Genomic DNA, 17,336 nt, shown 5'->3' with positions numbered 1-17,336 from the left:
TCTTTCAATAAAGCGTTTCAAATTCTCTACCGGTGGAAATTAATTCTCATTTGGTGAAATACTACGCCTATCCTGTGTTTATCAGATCAATGCAGATGAAGGAAATTAGATATTGAGATGAACCGGGTTGAGTATTTACATGATGCATAGGAAATGTAGTGTACTATTTTCTTAATTCTATTTCTATATATATGAATTACAAATCAGCCTTGAACTAGTTAAATCATGTTTCTAGTCTATTGCATAGTTACAATGTGTAAACACTGTTGAAGTGTATAATTTTAATACATACATGCAGACACAGCATCATTCAAATACTGGAATTTGATACACCTGGTATTGGATATGACTGAAAAATAATCTCAAAGACATTATACCTGAACTGCACCTTTATTTGCCAAGGTAGAGTACATGATCTGTGAATATATTAAATGTACAGGCTACAATGTGGGGATCTCATGCATGGTAATAACTACATGTATATACGACTTGCATCCTTGGCACAAAGTTATATTATATTCTACTCAATCCATAAGCTTCATTAATGTCATTCAGACTGTTTTGAAGTTGATACAACTGGCTATGATAGCTGAGATTTATAGCTAGGTTCTGAACTAATATGTATACCATATGTTTTAGGGACCATACACAGATCGGCTAAATAGCTAGCTACACATCCATAGGCATAAAGGTATTTTTATCCTCCACTGCACAATAAGCAAGAAAATAGTTAGCCAGCTATGTTATTTCATCTATCTACATTGCATGGCAAATATCAGCAAGGCAAGCTTACAAAAATGTACATTCACTTTGCAGTAAATGCTTCAGCTAGCTATATTCTTTACATCCACTGTTTCGTAAGACAACAGCCTGGTTTGCTGGTTGTTTCAGGAGTCCCTAAAACATTAAACAACCAGAATTACAATTTCATACTCATGTCACAACACCCATAAAGCTAGCCAACTATCTGGCTAATGTTAGCTAGCATGCTAAAATAAATATATATATATTTCATAGGAACCACTCGATATGATTGGTCGCCTCTGGTGATTTGCATAAAGTTGGGAAAAGTAAATTTTTCACCGCCTCTCACGCCACGTTAGTACCGCCCAATGGTTAACGCCCTCCCTGCATCGGTGTTTCACCGCGCGGCGGATTATGTTAGTGTACACGGGGCATGAGAGAAGGGTGATATGGAGAACTCAAAGAAGGAAGAAGTGGGAGTTTGTTTGTTTTGGCAAAGTACTATGTTGTATTAGGGTGGATTGGGTTAGTTTCATTATTACGTATGGAGTTATTTATTTGTTATTTTTGGGGTGGTTTCAAATCGTCCACTTGGTGGCGGCAATAACATTTTTGTTGGTGTAGACCGCAATAAAACTCACAGAAGAAGGAGCTTTCCTGAAGCTGGACCATACCACGCCTGTCCGATAGGTGGAAATACGCACATTGTGTAATAACATTAATGTATCCAATTTTCCGGCAAAGAAGATGATGTCAACAGTCTTGTCTGAAAATATCAAATGCTAGCTCATATGGCCTATTAACGTAGCTATTTAGCTAATTAAACGGATAATTTGGTCGATAGATGAAATGTGGAGGTTGAACGCAGTCCGCCACAAGGTTGGACGTCAGGGCAGCGACTTGGAGGAGTTCAAGTTCAAGAGACGGGCACATGAAAAAGGTGAGCTAGCTGAATGTTGGCTAACGTTATCCAACTAACGTTAGCTTGCTAGCCAGCTTCCCAGCTGTGATTCGACTTGACAAACTACGCTGTCAATATATTCCATCTATAACATTGCTGTATCTTATTGTGAAATGAATACAACACTTTAGAAACACTTGTTCTCCTTAAACTGATGTAATATTTATTCATAGTACCCGGAGCCGTACAAATCGTGCATGGTGGTGGAATCTCCTGGCCTCCAAGTAGTGATGTTACGTGCGCGGGCTGCGTGTTAACGTTTTCCCATGACAAACTAACCGCTCCATTGTAGTTATTACATATGCCACACTACAGTACAATATGCCACATAAGCACTGTGCAGTTACTGTTGTCATTGCTCTATGTTGATTTGCTGGGTCTCTCACTGTAGAGTTGAGACGGGCCCGGAAGGACAGCCAGCTGGTCAGCAAGAGACTCCTGCTGAATGATGATGATGAGGAGGAGGATGGCACCATGGACACACTGGCCAGCGATCAGGTATTGGGCCCTTGTATAACAACCACTGTCAGAGATGAAGATTCTAGTCAGCAACCCAGCAGAGAAGCACCTCAACTGTTAATTGAAGGGTACTACTGAGTATAACAGAAGTTATTTTCTGGTTTTCTTTCTCTATCTAGGTGGTAGAGTTGTTCAAGATGGTTCGCCACGGCAGGGACTTGGTGAAGAAAGAGGCTGACCTAAGAGCGCTGAGGAAAGCCCTCCGTAGCCCCTCAGCCCACCTCATCCTTATCAAGTATGAACGTCTTGTTCTCTGTCTCTCTGTCTCTCTGTCTGTGTGTACATTTCTTCACATTGTATTGTGTTACAAAGTGTAATTAAAATGTATTTAACCAGTTTTTTGGTCAACAATCTACACAAAATACTCCCTAATGTCACATTTTTAAAACCTCTACAGCATCGGTGGGTCTCCCTTGGGACGGCTGAGCTAATGTAGGCTAATGCGATTAGAATAAGGTTGTAAGTAACAAGAAAATTTCCCGGGACATAGACATATCTGATATTGGCAGAAAGCTTACATTCTTGTTAATCTAACTGTACGGTCCAATTTACAGTACCGGTAGCTATTACATTGAAAGAATACCATGCTATTGTTTGAGGAGAGTGCACAATTTTGAACATGAAAAGTTATTAATAAACCAATTAGGCACATTTGGGCAGTCTTGATAGAATATGTTGAATATGAAAAAAAGGGTCCTATCCTTCAGAGGTTTTAAAGATGAATTAAAATACAATAACTATATGGCTGCCAATTCTCACGCGTTGGCCTTGAGACACGCATTTGACCCTCTTCTCACGGTACACCTCTTATATCTCACGCATTGAAAAGTACTGCTTTTAATTTTCTATTTTGTCCATTGTATAGTCAGCGAGTTAACTTTTCAACTGGGCTCCAAATCGTTTTGAAATTGGAGCATCTGCAATTTAACATCACGAGCTGAACCTGTACCATTGTCCTGTCTTGTCACATTATGTAAGCGATCAAGGGGATTGGATGCATGTTTTTAAGAAACGCCCCTCAAGATTAGAGCGGAGCTGAATGGAGAGAGAGAATGTTCTCCGCTGAGTTTTTATAAAACTGTAAAAAGAGTAGCGCTGTTTTATGTACAGTGTTGTCAACAAGATTAGGTTGTTTTTGCTCCCGTCCCTATTGCAGAATGCAGCCTTTTGACAGCATGTACTAAAGTCGATTTAATTCACACTTGCATTAGTCCCCCTCGTTTGGTGATTGGCATTTAGGCTGTCACAACGAAAAGGCAGCAGACAGACCTACAGTACGTTTTAGCAGGGAAATTTGGTGACCTGATTTGTAACTATGAAAATAATTTTGTCAAACGGATTGTGAACCCAAAAGTGTAAGTTTGATTCTAGAGGCGGGATAATAAATAGAAACATAATTTTGTTAGGGTGTAGGGGCAGATTTGTCATCTTGTCTTCAGGAGAGTATTAGGGTAATTGCTGTGCTTGTCAGAAAGAACACTACTGTTATTCCCCACGCTTCGTTTATTAATCCACTTCTTCCCAATTTTGCCAGTGTAATCACATTTTCAATCTCATATGCCTACCTTTGTCTTTTGAAAATGAATTATGAGGCTATGTGTCTTTGCAGCCATTCATGGACAGTTTTGAATAAGTCATACAAATAAGCATTGGATATTAAATGCTCCAGGAATCTAAAATAATTTGACATTTTAGTATTGTGCACATGCTAGGCAACTCATAAACGCGTCATATATTGTCTCTGTAGAGTAAGACGATGACAAGGATCTTCAAGTAGTAGGTATAAACCACCTGAATATTGATATTCATTTTATTTTCTTGAAGGTTTGGCGATGTTTTGAGAAATTAAGTGTTATAAGAAGAACATTTTCAAACACCCGGCACTTGGGAAACATAAATCAGGGGTGGCCAACCCTCCTGGAGAGCAAGCAGTATTTTAAAGAGAGAGTTCACCCAAATTACAAAATGTTTCTGTCCTTACCTTGAAAGCAGTCTACAGTATGGACAAGGAGACTGCAATCTATGATTTGGTTAACCGCTGCCATCAACCATTACTATTTTCTGTGCAGAGCCTTGGTGTAGTGGTAACACTGAAAACAGGTATCAATCCCTGCTTCCAACCTTCCCACTGTTTCTAGCATTTGCTTGTCTCCCTATCTAATTGAATTAGTCTGAATAAAGTGTCAAACCACGTAAAAACAAAGTAAAAACATTACTTTTCAAAGTCATTTCTACCGATCACTGCCCTTCTTTATGAGGCTTTCCAAATACTCTGGTCTTTGTAGTTGAATCTGTTCTTGAAATTCAATACTTGACTGAGGGACCTTATAGATGTTGTATGTATGGGAAAGAGGAAGGGTTAGTCATTCGAAAATCATGTCAACCACTAATATTTCACACAAATTGAGTCTATGTAACTTATTATGTGATTTGTTAAGCCACATTCTACCCCTGAACCAATTTAGGCTTGCTTAAACAAGGGGCCTGAATACTTTTGCAGCAATTATATTTTAGTTATAATTTTTTTTCTTTTATCTTAAAAAATATGTACTTTTTCTTCCAATTTGACATTACAGAGTATTTTGTGTAGATTGTTGACAAAAAAAGACAATTATATATCATTTTAATCCCACTTTGTAACACAATAAAAAGTGAAGGAATCCAATATATTTTTTTACAAAGGACTGTATATACGTATATATCAGTATGGGCCTTTAATTTCTCATCTCTGTCTGTCCTTCCCATCTGTGCTCAGGCAGCCGAACAGTATTGCGATCCTGGTGACTAACCTCTGTGGCCCCAACCCTCAGTGTCGTCTGGAGGCTGCCCGCTGTCTCCACGAGCTGTCCCACTCCCCCCACAGCGAGGTGGACTCGTTGAGGCTCCGACAGGCCACACCCTACCTGATCACCTTCCTCTCTGGACAGAGCCCCAAGTTCACTGTCAGTCCCACAGCTCATACACAGTACCTTACAACAGCCTTATCAAACAGCCTAGTGAAGTATTACACTATATGTTTTTTCTCACTTTTGTATGTGTTGTGCGGGTGCGTTTCTTTACAGGAGCTGTGTCTCTACACCCTGGGTAACATGTGTCCAGACAGTGAGAATGTGAGAGATATGCTTCTAGCTCAGGGCATCATACCTGCTTTGAACAACTGCATCCAGGTCAGCTACAAACCCCTTACTGTCTGTCAATCGACCAACCTGCCATTGTCTCCTTTATAACACACTCTAATCTGTTTGTGTGTGTAGATCCACAGGACTAACCTGGCAGTGGTTGAAGCAGTGGGGTTCACCCTCTCCCAGCTCATCTCAGCGAACTACGTCACAGGGAGAATCATCCCGTAAATTAACATCATGGTTGTAGCTAAACTGAGAGAGAATATTATACTGTACTATGGAAACTTCATCAGACACCATTCGGAGACGCCGTTGAGGGATCCCTTTGTAGTCAGGGCTATGCTCTCCTGTCTGTTTGTCTGTAGGGCAGTCTTGGCGTCTGGTTTGATCCCTCACCTCCTCTCAGTGTTGACCCTTGACTCTCAGTTTGGCCTGGGACCAGTCATTGAGTGTGCCTGGTGCCTGCACTACCTGGCCTGCAGGTCAGACACTTCACCTTAGAATCAGGGTTCATCCCAAATGCCACCCTATTCCCTATATAGTGCACTACTTTTGACCAGAGCCCTATGGTCCTGGTCAAAAGTAGTGCACTTTGTAGGGAATTTGGGATGCACACTATATCACCTTAACCTGGGTGTCACCCAGGAGGACCAGCTACTGTGTCTGTTTGTGGTTGCCATGGATATGGTACTGTTATACTGGATACAATGTGGTGGCACTGTGTGATTCTTTTGTCTGTTTTTTGCTCTCTTGTCTAAAGCAACGTGGACAATGGGGCACTGGTGGCCCAAGGTACTCTTCTACGTTGCACTTCCCTCTTGGTGACACTTGGTGGTGTTGTTGCTAAAGGAAGTATAGAGGAGGGAATGGAGCTGGTGAGTAGTTGCTGAATCCAACCTCTTTTTTCGAAGTTACTCCTCCAAACAATGCAAGTACATGTGTTGTAACTGTGTGGCTGATAGACACCAGCTGTACCAGAATGCAAGGAAGCAATTTGATGAGATGAATAGCAATGTAGATAACCTAGGCTCCTGTCATAATCTACATCCCCGCCCTCCCTCCTCTCCAGTTGATCTGGCCCCTGCTGCGCTGTGTGGGGAACCTGCTGTTATCTGGGCCCCTGGGGGCCCTGCAGCCCCAGCTAAACGATAGCCGTCTCCTGGCTGCTCTGTGTGCTTTTCCTCAGGCCTTCCTCCAGACCCACCCAGCCCTGGCCAGAGAGAGCGTCTGGGTCCTCAACAACCTCACAGGTGAGAGAGGGAGAGAGGGAATTGACTCATACATCTGTTTTGTGTTATAAATCTGTATAGATAACTGCTTGTCATATAAAGTGATCATATTTTCAGCAGCGGTATTACATCACTTCCTTCACACTGGAGCTCGGCCATATTGAATGCTTGTGTTATATACATATCATAAATGTCAACTCATTCAAACATGATTTAAGTAAGTCCTTTGACGGGACACATTTATGGCCAGGGAAAGTTACAGCATTACTGTAACTGGTTACGTAGTCCGGGCAGTAGCGGTGTGTGGGTAAAATCACTGGGGATGCAAGCCAGAAAAAAAAACAAAAAAAAAACGCCATATTACAACCAATGTGTTGTGATAATTGCATTATTTGCTCTATAAGCAGTTCATATGCCTTGACATTGTGATGTATAGGCCTAAGGCTGAGACAATAAGACGACACAGTGGCAGAATAAATTCCCAAAAGATTTCACAAACATTTTAGTCCAATCAACGTAAGATAAATGTCATGTGGCAGTCCATGGCACTGGTTTCTCTGTCTGCGTAAGTAGAAAACACATGTTGACTCACCCTACTTGTAGAGAAACGCCAATGCTATCTTCCTCTCGTGTTGCTGAAACAGTCTATGATGTTGTCGTACAGTACAAACTTTTAGTTGTTGTCTTAGGCTACCTGGCTAAAATGCTTGCTCGCTAGCCTAACTTCATTTTATGGGCAACAATTAGACAGCTAGTTAACATTAGCCTACTACATCTAGGTACATTTGTATTCGGGAAGTATTCAGACCCCTTGACGTTTATTTTTTATTTTTACGTTAGTCTTATTCTAAAGTTGATTAAATAGTTTTTTCCCCCTCATTAATCTACACACAATACCCAATAATGTTTTTTTAGAAATGTTTGAAAATGTACAAAATACACTGCTCAAAAAAATAAAGGGAACACTTAAACAACACAATGTAACTCCAAGTCAATCACACTTCTATGAAATCAAACTGTCCACTTAGGAAGCAACACTGATTGACAATACATTTCACATGCTGTTGTGCAAATGGAATAGACAAAAGGTGGAAATTATAGGCAATTAGCAAGACACCCCCAAAAAAGGAGTGATTCTGCAGGTGGTGACCACAGACCACTTCTCAGTTCCTATGCTTCCTGGCTGATGTTTTGGTCACTTTTGAATGCTGGCGGTGCTCTCACTCTAGTGGTAGCATGAGACGGAGTCTACAACCCACACAAGTGGCTCAGGTAGTGCAGTTCATCCAGGATGGCACATCAATGCGAGCTGTGGAAAAAAGGTTTGCTGTGTCTGTCAGCGTAGTGTCCAGAGCATGGAGGCGCTACCAGGAGACAGGCCAGTACATCAGGAGACGTGGAGGAGGCCGTAGGAGGGCAACAACCCAGCAGTAGGACCGCTACCTCCGCCTTTGTGCAAGGAGGTGCACTGCCAGCGCCCTGCAAAATGACCTCCAGCAGGCCACAAATGTGCATGTGTCTGCTCAAACGGTCAGAAACAGACTCCATGAGGGTGGTATGAGGGCCCGACGTCCACAGGTGGGGGTTGTGCTTACAGCCCAACACCGTGCAGGACGTTTGGCATTTGCCAGAGAACACCAAGATTGGCAAATTCGCCACTGGCGCCCTGTGCTCTTCACAGATGAAAGCAGGTTCACACTGAGCACATGAGCACATGTGACAGACATGACAGAGTCTGGAGACGCCGTGGAGAACGTTCTGCTGCCTGCAACATCCTCCAGCATGACCGGTTTGGCGATGGCTCAGTCATGGTGTGGGGTGGCATTTCTTTGTGGGGCCGCACAGCCCTCCATGTGCTCGCCAGAGGTAGCCTGACTGCCATTAGGTACCGAGATGAGATCCTCAGAGCCCTTGTGAGACCATATGCTGACACATGCACATTTGTGGCCTGCTGGAGGTCATTTTGCAGGGCGCTGGCAGTGCACCTCCTTGCACAAAGGCGGAGGTAGCGGTCCTACTGCTGGGTTGTTGCCCTCCTACGGCCTCCTCCACGTCTCCTGATGTACTGGCCTGTCTCCTGGTAGCGCCTCCATGCTCTGGACACTACGCTGACAGACACAGCAAACCTTTTTTCCACAGCTCGCATTGATGTGCCATCCTGGATGAACTGCACTACCTGAGCCACTTGTGTGGGTTGTAGACTCCGTCTCATGCTACCACTAGAGTGAGAGCACCGCCAGCATTCAAAAGTGACCAAAACATCAGCCAGGAAGCATAGGAACTGAGAAGTGGTCTGTGGTCACCACCTGCAGAATCACTCCTTTTTTGGGGGTGTCTTGCTAATTGCCTATAATTTCCACCTTTTGTCTATTCCATTTGCACAACAGCATGTGACATTTATTGTCAATCAGTGTTGCTTCCTAATTGGACAGTTTGATTTCACAGAAGTGTGATTGACTTGGAGTTACATTGTGTTGTTTAAGTGTTCCCTTTATTTTTTTGAGCAGTGTATATAAATAAACTGAAATCACATTTATGGGGTACATTCACATTTACATATACATACAGTGGGGCAAAAAAGTATTTAGTCAGCCACCAATTGTGCAAGTTCTCCCACTTAAAAAGTTGAGAGAGGCCTGTAATTTTCATCATAGGTACACTTCAACTATGACAGACAAAATGAGAAAAAAGATTCCAGAAAATCACATTGTAGGATTTTTAATGAATTTATTTGCAAATTATGGTGGAAAATAAGTATTTGGTCAATAACAAAAGTTTATCTCAATACTTTGTTATATACCCTTTGTTGGCAATGACAGAGGTCAAACGTTTTCTGTAAGTCTTCACAAGGTTTTCACACACTGTTGCTGGTATTTTGGCCCATTCCTCCATGCAGATCTCCTCTAGAGCAGTGATGTTTTGGGGCTGTTGCTGGTCAACACGGACTTTCAACTCCCTCCAAAGATTTTCTATGGGGTTGAGATCTGGAGACTGGCTAGGCCACTCCAGGACCTTGAAATGCTTCTTACGAAGCCACTCCTTCGTTGCCCGGGCGGTGTGTTTTGGATCATTGTCATGCTGAAAGACACAGCCACGTTTCATCTTCAATGCCCTTGCTGATGGAAGGAGGTTTTCACTCAAAATCTCACGATACATGGCCCCATTCATTCTTTCCTTTACACGGATCAGTCGTCCTGGTCCCTTTGCAGAAAAACAGCCCCAAAGCATGATGTTTCCACCCCCATGCTTCACAGTAGGTATGGTGTTCTTTGGATGCAACTCAGCATTCTTTGTCCTCCAAACACGACGAGTTGAGTTTTTACCAAAAAGTTATATTTTGGTTTCATCTGACCATATGACATTCTCCCAATCTTCTTCTGGATCATCCAAATGCTCTCTAGCAAACTTCAGACGGGCCTGGACATGTCTGGCACTGCAGGATTTGAGTCCCTGGCGGCATAGTGTGTTACTGATGGTAGGCTTTGTTACTTTGGTCCCAGCTCTCTGCAGGTCATTCAGTAGGTCCCCCCCCGTGTGGTTCTGGGATTTTTGCTCACCGTTCTTGTGATCATTTTGACCCCACGGGGTGAGATCTTGCGTGGAGCCCCAGATCGAGGGAGATTATCAGTGGTCTTGTATGTCTTCCATTTCCTAATAATTGCTCCCACAGCTGATTTCTTCAAACCAAGCTGCTTACCTGTTGCAGATTGTCTTCCCAGCCTGTTGCAGGTCTACAATTTAGTTTCTGGTGTCCTTTGACAGCTCTTTGGTCTTGGCCATAGTGGAGTTTGGAGTGTGACTGTTTGAGGTTGTGGACAGGTGTCTTTTATACTGATAACAAGTTCAATCAGGTGCCATTAATACAGGTAACGAGTGGGGGACAGAGGAGCCTCTTAAAGAACAAGTTACAGGTCTGTGAGAGCCAGAAATCTTGCTTGTTTGTAGGTGACCAAATACTTATTTTCCACCATAATTTGCAAATAAATTCATTAAAAATCCTACAATGTGATTTTCTGGATTTTTTTTTCTCATTTTGTCTGTCATAGTTTAAGTGTACACAGGCCTCTCTCATCTTTTTAAGTGGGAGAACTTGCACAATTGGTGGCTGACTAAATACTTTTTTGCCCCACTGTACATAGCTCTGACGTGCACTATCAACTGTGGGACCTTTTATATTGACAGGTGTTTGCCTTTCCAAATCATGCCCAATCAGTTGTATTTACCACAGGTGGACTCCAATCAAGTTGTAGAAACATCTCAAGGATGATGAATGGCAAAATGATGCACCTGAGCTCAATTTCGAGTCTCATAGTCAAGGGTATGAATACTTATGTAGGGTCTGAATACTTGTTCAGCTGATAACCGGTCATGAATCTCTTTCCTCTCGTTCCCCCCCGTTCCCCCCATCAGCTGCTGCAGACTCCAGTATGTTCTGTTCTGCCCTGTTCTATCTGAATCTGGTTCCTGCTCTGATCCAGCTCCTGCCCTTCTCCCATGGCATTAACATCATGGTCAGTGCACTGATGCTTCTGTTCATAGTAGTAACATTGTTGTCAAGCCACCACTTCCCTGGAAGGTGACTTACGACTTACTGTTAAAACACATTTTTAACAGTATTATTTGGCCCGTTCAACCTATAGACATCAGCAGTTTCACTCGGGTCTGGGAAAGGATGTGACATTTAGATTGAATCAAAATCTATCTCCCTCCTCACCCCCCCCCACCCCACCAGGTGCTAAGGGTTCTGGGTAACATTGCCCATCAGGGGAGAGAGTACTGTCTCCACCTGGCCCAAGCTGGCCTGCTGCCTGCTCTCTGTGCCACACTCAAGATGGCCGACCCCGAGGTGGTGACCTTCAGTCTGGAGGTGCTGGACCAGCTGATGGCCAGTGACCCACAGGTAGGGAAGGCTCCCAACACCCCGCCAAACTAAAGATGGCGGCCTGCCATGCAGATGTCATATCATATCTGGCAGAAACAATCTAGCACAGGCAGCTAGACGATGACATTGATGAAGCGGTGCTTCTTCTCAGCTTGCAGAGGAGTTTGTGAGGCAGAGTGGGCTCCCCGTGCTGGAAGCCATCCAGTATAGCAACCAGGAGACTATCCGCCTCAGAGCAACACACCTGCTGGAACATCACCTGCCCCCACACTGCACGGTGAGGACTCTGCCCTAACACAGGCCGGGAGTGTGTACCTGGGTATACATATACACTGAATGTAGAAAACATTAAGGACAGCTTCCTAAAATTGAATTTGCCCCTCCCCCCCTTGCCCTCAGAACAACCTCAATTCATCAGGGCATAGACTCTACAAGGTGTTGCTGGCACATGTTGACTACAATGGTTCCCACAGTTGTGTCAGGTTGGCTGAACGTCCTTTGGGTGGTGGACCATTCTTGACACACATGGGGAAACTGTTGAGCATGGAAAACCCAGTTCTTGCAGTTCTTGACACAAACCGGTGCGCCTGGTACATGCTACCATACCCCGTTCAAAGGCACTTAAGTCTTTTCTTTTGTCTTGCCCATTCACCCTCTGAAAGGCACACATGCACAATCCATGTCTCAATTGTCTCCAGGCTTAAAATATCCCCTTCATCAACACTGATTGAAGTGGATTTAACAACTGACATAAATAAGGGATCATAACTTTCTCCTGGTCATTCTATGTCATGAAAAGAGCAGGTGTCCTTAATGATTTGTATACTCAGTGTATGTGTTTTTAGGGTACAGACATTTATTACTGCTTTGTTTTGTTGTTAAAGGTGGATACCTCTGCATCCCCGTGAGGAGCCTACAGAACGGGAGTGCCACAAAACCAAGACTTCCAAATGTTTTAAACAGGTCTACTCAGAAAACCTACTAGTACATTTCAAGTTTTTATTAAATTATGTGAAGATGCTCAAATGTAAATATGTGCTGGATATCAATAGGATGTTATTTTTTACACTGCGATAATAAAATGCCAAATTATAGCAACAGAATGGGATGTCTTTGGAGCCTCTTGTTTTCGTTCGATTACTACAGCAGGTGTGCATGTGTGCGTGTGAGTGACTCAGTAACCTCGTCCCCAAGCTAATTGCGCATAGCGAGGAAGTATCCGGTGAACAAGGTTAGTGACTCAGCAACAGTAAACATACACACCTGTTCGCATCAATCATTAGGTTGCTAACTGTTGATTACTTCTGATAACATTTACTTTTGTCTGTGTTGTGTGTTTTCGGTGTCTTAAGAGCCAGGGAGGCCGGCAGGTAGAGGCTGTTTGAAGTAGTGAGACGTACTGATAGTGTCGGACTGTACCTTTCTCCGCCATCCCTATCCTACACCTCCATGGCACCTGGTACGGTAGGGAATCGTCCCTTAGTTGACACTCGCCCTGTACAGGGCTGGCAGAGGTGGAGCAGGGGTACAGCCTGGCTCCTTAGACCGCTGCCAATCAACGCCTGTCCTGGACGCCCGCAATCTCCTCCATCTGTTTACATTGGCAAGCTTCATCCAGATTGGCTGACTTAAAGGGAAACAACAACCAGGGTTGGGCTGTTATGGCGACGTATTATCGCCACACCGGCAGTCGCGAGTCATGACCGCAGTCAAATTCCACATCACCGCTGAGTCATGGTAACTAGTCTTCTCCAAAACTGGGCTCTGATGTCGCTGATGGTCATTAATAGCCTGCCAAACTTCCTAACAGCCAGTCGCTAATGGCCTGGTAGTCAGTGCTCTGTTTTTGAGAGCCCTGGCAATCAGAGTTTGAGCGGGGATATGATCACCTGTTGGACAGCGAGAGCCAGCTCGTTGTAGCTGGTTGATGCAGGGCATGAAATGTGTTCCTATGAGCCCATGTTGCGCAACATTTCTATAGGCTATTCTATGCAATTGCGTGAGAAAACAGCGTTTTGATGGCCTCTATTGAAAAGAGGATCCCATCAGCTTTCTGTAGGCTAGGCCTACTATATTTATTTCTCCACTTTCCATATATTAAGCACATTGCTTCGCTTTACTACTGGAGTAGCCCACCTAGCTGGCATGAAAATGAACAGCGGGGAAAGCGTCCTCCATTCGCTATTCAAGTGCATACAGGTTTTTTTCTTGTTTTTTCTTCCTGTTCTGACAGGTACGTGATAGTGATTCTAAATCAAAACTAATTTCACACATATTATTTAGTATATGCAAGAACGAGATTAAATTGAGAATAGTCTGATGGGTGAGAATATTCTAAGGCAAGAAACGGCATCATGTAGCCGAGCCCATAGGCCAATATGTTTTGATAAGGTTTGTATATCACAACTAAAGTGGGCAAATAACTGTAAGGGCAGCCTATAGGCCTAGTACCCCTGAGACAGGGTTGGAAAGCTCATCGCCTACAGAGTCTAGTGAAACGTGTTCTTACAAGCCCAATCATTGTTCAATCGCTCTATGGATTACATGTTGTTTTGTGGGCCATTCTAAATGAAAAATTATGCCACACATACAGTGCCTTCAGACAGCATTCATAACCTTTTGACTAATTCAGTTACAGCCTGAATTCAAAATGATTTATAAAATAAAATCCTCACCCATCTACAGACAATACCCCATAATGACAAAGTGAAAACATGAAAAATGAAATATCTAATTTACATAAGTATTCACACCCCTGAATCAATACATGTTAGAATCACCTTTGGCCGTAATTACAGCTGTGAGTCTTTCTGGGTAAGTCTCTAAGAGCTTTGAACACCTGGATTGTACAATATTTGCACATAATTCCTTTTGAATATTCTGCAAGCTCTGTCAAGTTGGCTTTTGATCATTGCTAGACAGCCATTTTCAAGTCTTGCCAGAGATCTTCAAGCCAATTTAAGTCAAAACTGTAACTAGGCCACTCAGGAACATTCACTGTCTTCTTGGTAAGCAACTCCAGTGTATATTTGGTCTTGCGTTTTAGGTTATTGTCCTGCTGAAAGGTAAATTTGTCGCCCAGTGTCTTTTGGAAAGCAGACTGAACCAGGTTTTCCTCTAGGATTTTGCCTGTGCTTAGCTCAATTCCATTTATTTTTATCCTAAAAAAAACCTCAGCAGTACTCAGTGTTGTGTTGGATTTGCCCCCAAATCATTACACTTTGTATTTTAATTTAGTGCCTTAGTGCAAACAGGATGCATATTTTGGAATATTTTAATTCTGTACAGCAAGGGTGTCAAACTCATTCCATGGAGGGCCTAGACTAGAGTCTGCTGGTTTTCGGTTTTGCCTTTCAATTAAGCCCTAGACAACCAGGGGAAGGGAGTTCCTTGCTAATTAGTGACCTTAATTCATCAATCAAGTATAAAGGAAGATCGAAAACCCGGAGACACTCAGCCCGCCGTGGAATGAGTTTGACACGTGATGTACAAACTTCCTTTTCACACTGTCGTTTACGTTAGTACTGTGGAGTAACTACAATGTTGTTGATCCATCTTCAGTTGTCTCCTATCACAGCCATTAAACTCGCTAACTGTTTTAAAGTCAACCATTGACCTCATGGTGAAATCCCTGAGCGGTTTCCTTCCTCTCCGGCAACTGAGTTAGGAAGGACGCCTGTATCTCTGTAGTGACTGGGTGTATTGATACACCATCCAAAGTGTAATTAATAACTTCACCATGCTCAAAGGGATATTCAGTGTCTTTTTTTTTACCCATCTACCAATAGGTGCCCTTTGCGAGGCATTAGAAAACATCCCTGGTCTTTGCGGTTGAATCTGTGTTTGAAATTCACTGCTCGACTGAGGGACCTTACAGATAATTTCATGTTTGGGGTGCAGAGATGAGGTAGTCATTATAAAATCACGTTAAACACTATTATTGCACATTATCCATGCAACTTATGTGAGTTGTAAAGCACATTTTTACTCCTGAAGTTATTTAGGCATCATAACAAAGGGGTTGAATACTTATTGACTCAAGACCAGTGGAGGCTTCTGAGGGCAGAACAGCTCATAATAATGTCCGGATACGGGGAAAATGGAAGGCTTCAAACAGCTGGAAACCATGTGATTGATGTATTTGATACCACTCCACTGGTTGCGCTCCAGTCATTACCACATGCCCATTCTCTCCAATTAAGTTTCCACCAACCTCCTGTGCTCAAGAAATTTCAGCTTTTCATTTGTAAACATTTCTATAAACATAATTTCACTTTGACATTCTGGAGTATTGTGTGTAGGCCACGAACACGATCTTAATTTCATTCATTTTAAATTCAGGCTATAACACAACAAAATGTGGAAAAAGTCAAGGGGTGTGAATTATTTTGGAAGGCGCTGTATATTAGTAGGCTATATGTAAAGACCAGATTGAATTGAGAATAGTCTGATGGAGGAGACTATTAAGTGCTTGTAAAATTGTGAATGAGAGGCTGATGAAGTGTGTGCAGCGGTCTAAGGCACTGCATCTCAGTACAAGAGGCTTCACTGCGGTCTCTGGTTCGAATCCAGGCTGCATCACATCCGGCCGTGATTGGGAGTCCCATATGGCGGCGCAATTGGCCCAGCGTTGTCCGGGTTTGCCAGGGTAGGCCATCATTGTAAATAAGAATTTGTTCCTAACTGACTTGCCTAGTTAAATAAAGGTTCAATAAAATTACATAAGGACGACTCAGAATATGCTATTTTGTTCTTCTGAAATAGGCTACATTTTCTTCATATCATAATGTTTCTTCAGACCTGCCTTAAATAAATAATGGATTTATTGTGATAGTGTAGGCTATATTAAATGGTTTTATTAGACTTTTTTTTAAATGTAAATGTTCCAAAGGTCTGCATCAGTGGCTTGTTGGCTATGCGTGGAAGCCCAGAGATGCTCGGCGTGTTTATGTTAATTAACAGTCAATTACCATGAGACCGACAGTTATTTTCATGACGTTTACCGGCTGACACAATGTCATGACCGCCACAGTCCTAACCAGGGTTGAAAAAGGGTAGCCTATAATGTCTGTGTAATGTGTTTGGTGTACAAGTGATTTACCATTTTGTTCTTTCAGAGATTATTGTATTGACTTTCTTCAATTACGGAAAGGGATTGAACGATGGAAAGTGAACTTGCCCATTTAGCAGACTACGCCAATAAGTATTTACATGTAATTGGGGATGTAACATCCGTAGCATCATTTGCATGGCAGGGTATCACAACAGAACAACAGGCTGGTATTCCTGTGATAACCAAGGTCTATGGAAGTGCCTTGGCTCTCACAATGTGTTTGTTTATAAATAACCTGTAGGTCACCATACTAATAATACTGCCACTTAGATTTATTAGGCTCACGTGGGCTTTTTACAATATATTACATAAGAAAACAGACAGGTTTTATAACATGTTATGTTTTTACTTGTACTCTTCTTCTCTGCTATCCGTATGCTCCACTTTTCCTATTTCTGCCCCCTCCCTCCTCCTGGCCCTTTCCAGCTTGCTCCCTCCCTCCCTCTCTTACCTTACCCTCTCACTTTCTTTCTCTTTCTGTCATTTCCAGGTTGCCACTTGGTCACTACAGACACTATGGTGAGTTTAATCAGGAGAGTTGTTGCATGGACATTGATGTGAGCTTATATCTGCAGGCTTTCAATGTTTCTATTTTAAGGAAGTGTTCTTTAGCTTCTCTGCAAAGTTTCTCCTATAATTGTGGGAACGTGGTAGTTGTTGTATGATAAAAGGTCTGCTTCTTCTTGCTCTGCATTTTTTTTTACATTTTAGAAAATGTTTGAATAGTTTTTGCGGTATTTAGCATGCAAATGCAATTGAGTGCAAC

At 42.7% G+C, this 17,336-nt stretch overlaps 1 protein-coding gene across 1 annotated transcript; it reads left to right on the top strand.

Annotated features, from left to right (window-relative positions):
- The first annotated feature begins 1,196 nt into the window (after nucleotides 1-1,196).
- tmco6 (transmembrane and coiled-coil domains 6) lies at nucleotides 1,197-12,560 on the top strand. The gene is made up of 13 exons (XM_038993951.1): nucleotides 1,197-1,684; nucleotides 2,097-2,203; nucleotides 2,344-2,459; nucleotides 4,980-5,166; nucleotides 5,287-5,391; nucleotides 5,479-5,570; nucleotides 5,712-5,828; nucleotides 6,107-6,221; nucleotides 6,416-6,596; nucleotides 10,986-11,086; nucleotides 11,308-11,475; nucleotides 11,609-11,734; nucleotides 12,342-12,560. The coding sequence occupies exons 1-13, from the start codon at nucleotides 1,594-1,596 to the stop codon at nucleotides 12,363-12,365; spliced, it is 1,530 nt and encodes a 509-aa protein (XP_038849879.1). The 5' UTR covers nucleotides 1,197-1,593; the 3' UTR covers nucleotides 12,366-12,560.
- Nucleotides 12,561-17,336: the final 4,776 nt, after the last annotated feature.

Source organism: Salvelinus namaycush, chromosome 5 (genome assembly GCF_016432855.1).
Source record: "Salvelinus namaycush isolate Seneca chromosome 5, SaNama_1.0, whole genome shotgun sequence".
NCBI classification, from domain to species: Eukaryota; Metazoa; Chordata; class Actinopteri; order Salmoniformes; family Salmonidae; genus Salvelinus; species Salvelinus namaycush.
Note: the sequence above shows the minus strand (reverse complement) of the source record. Positions and strands in the feature narration are given on the sequence as shown.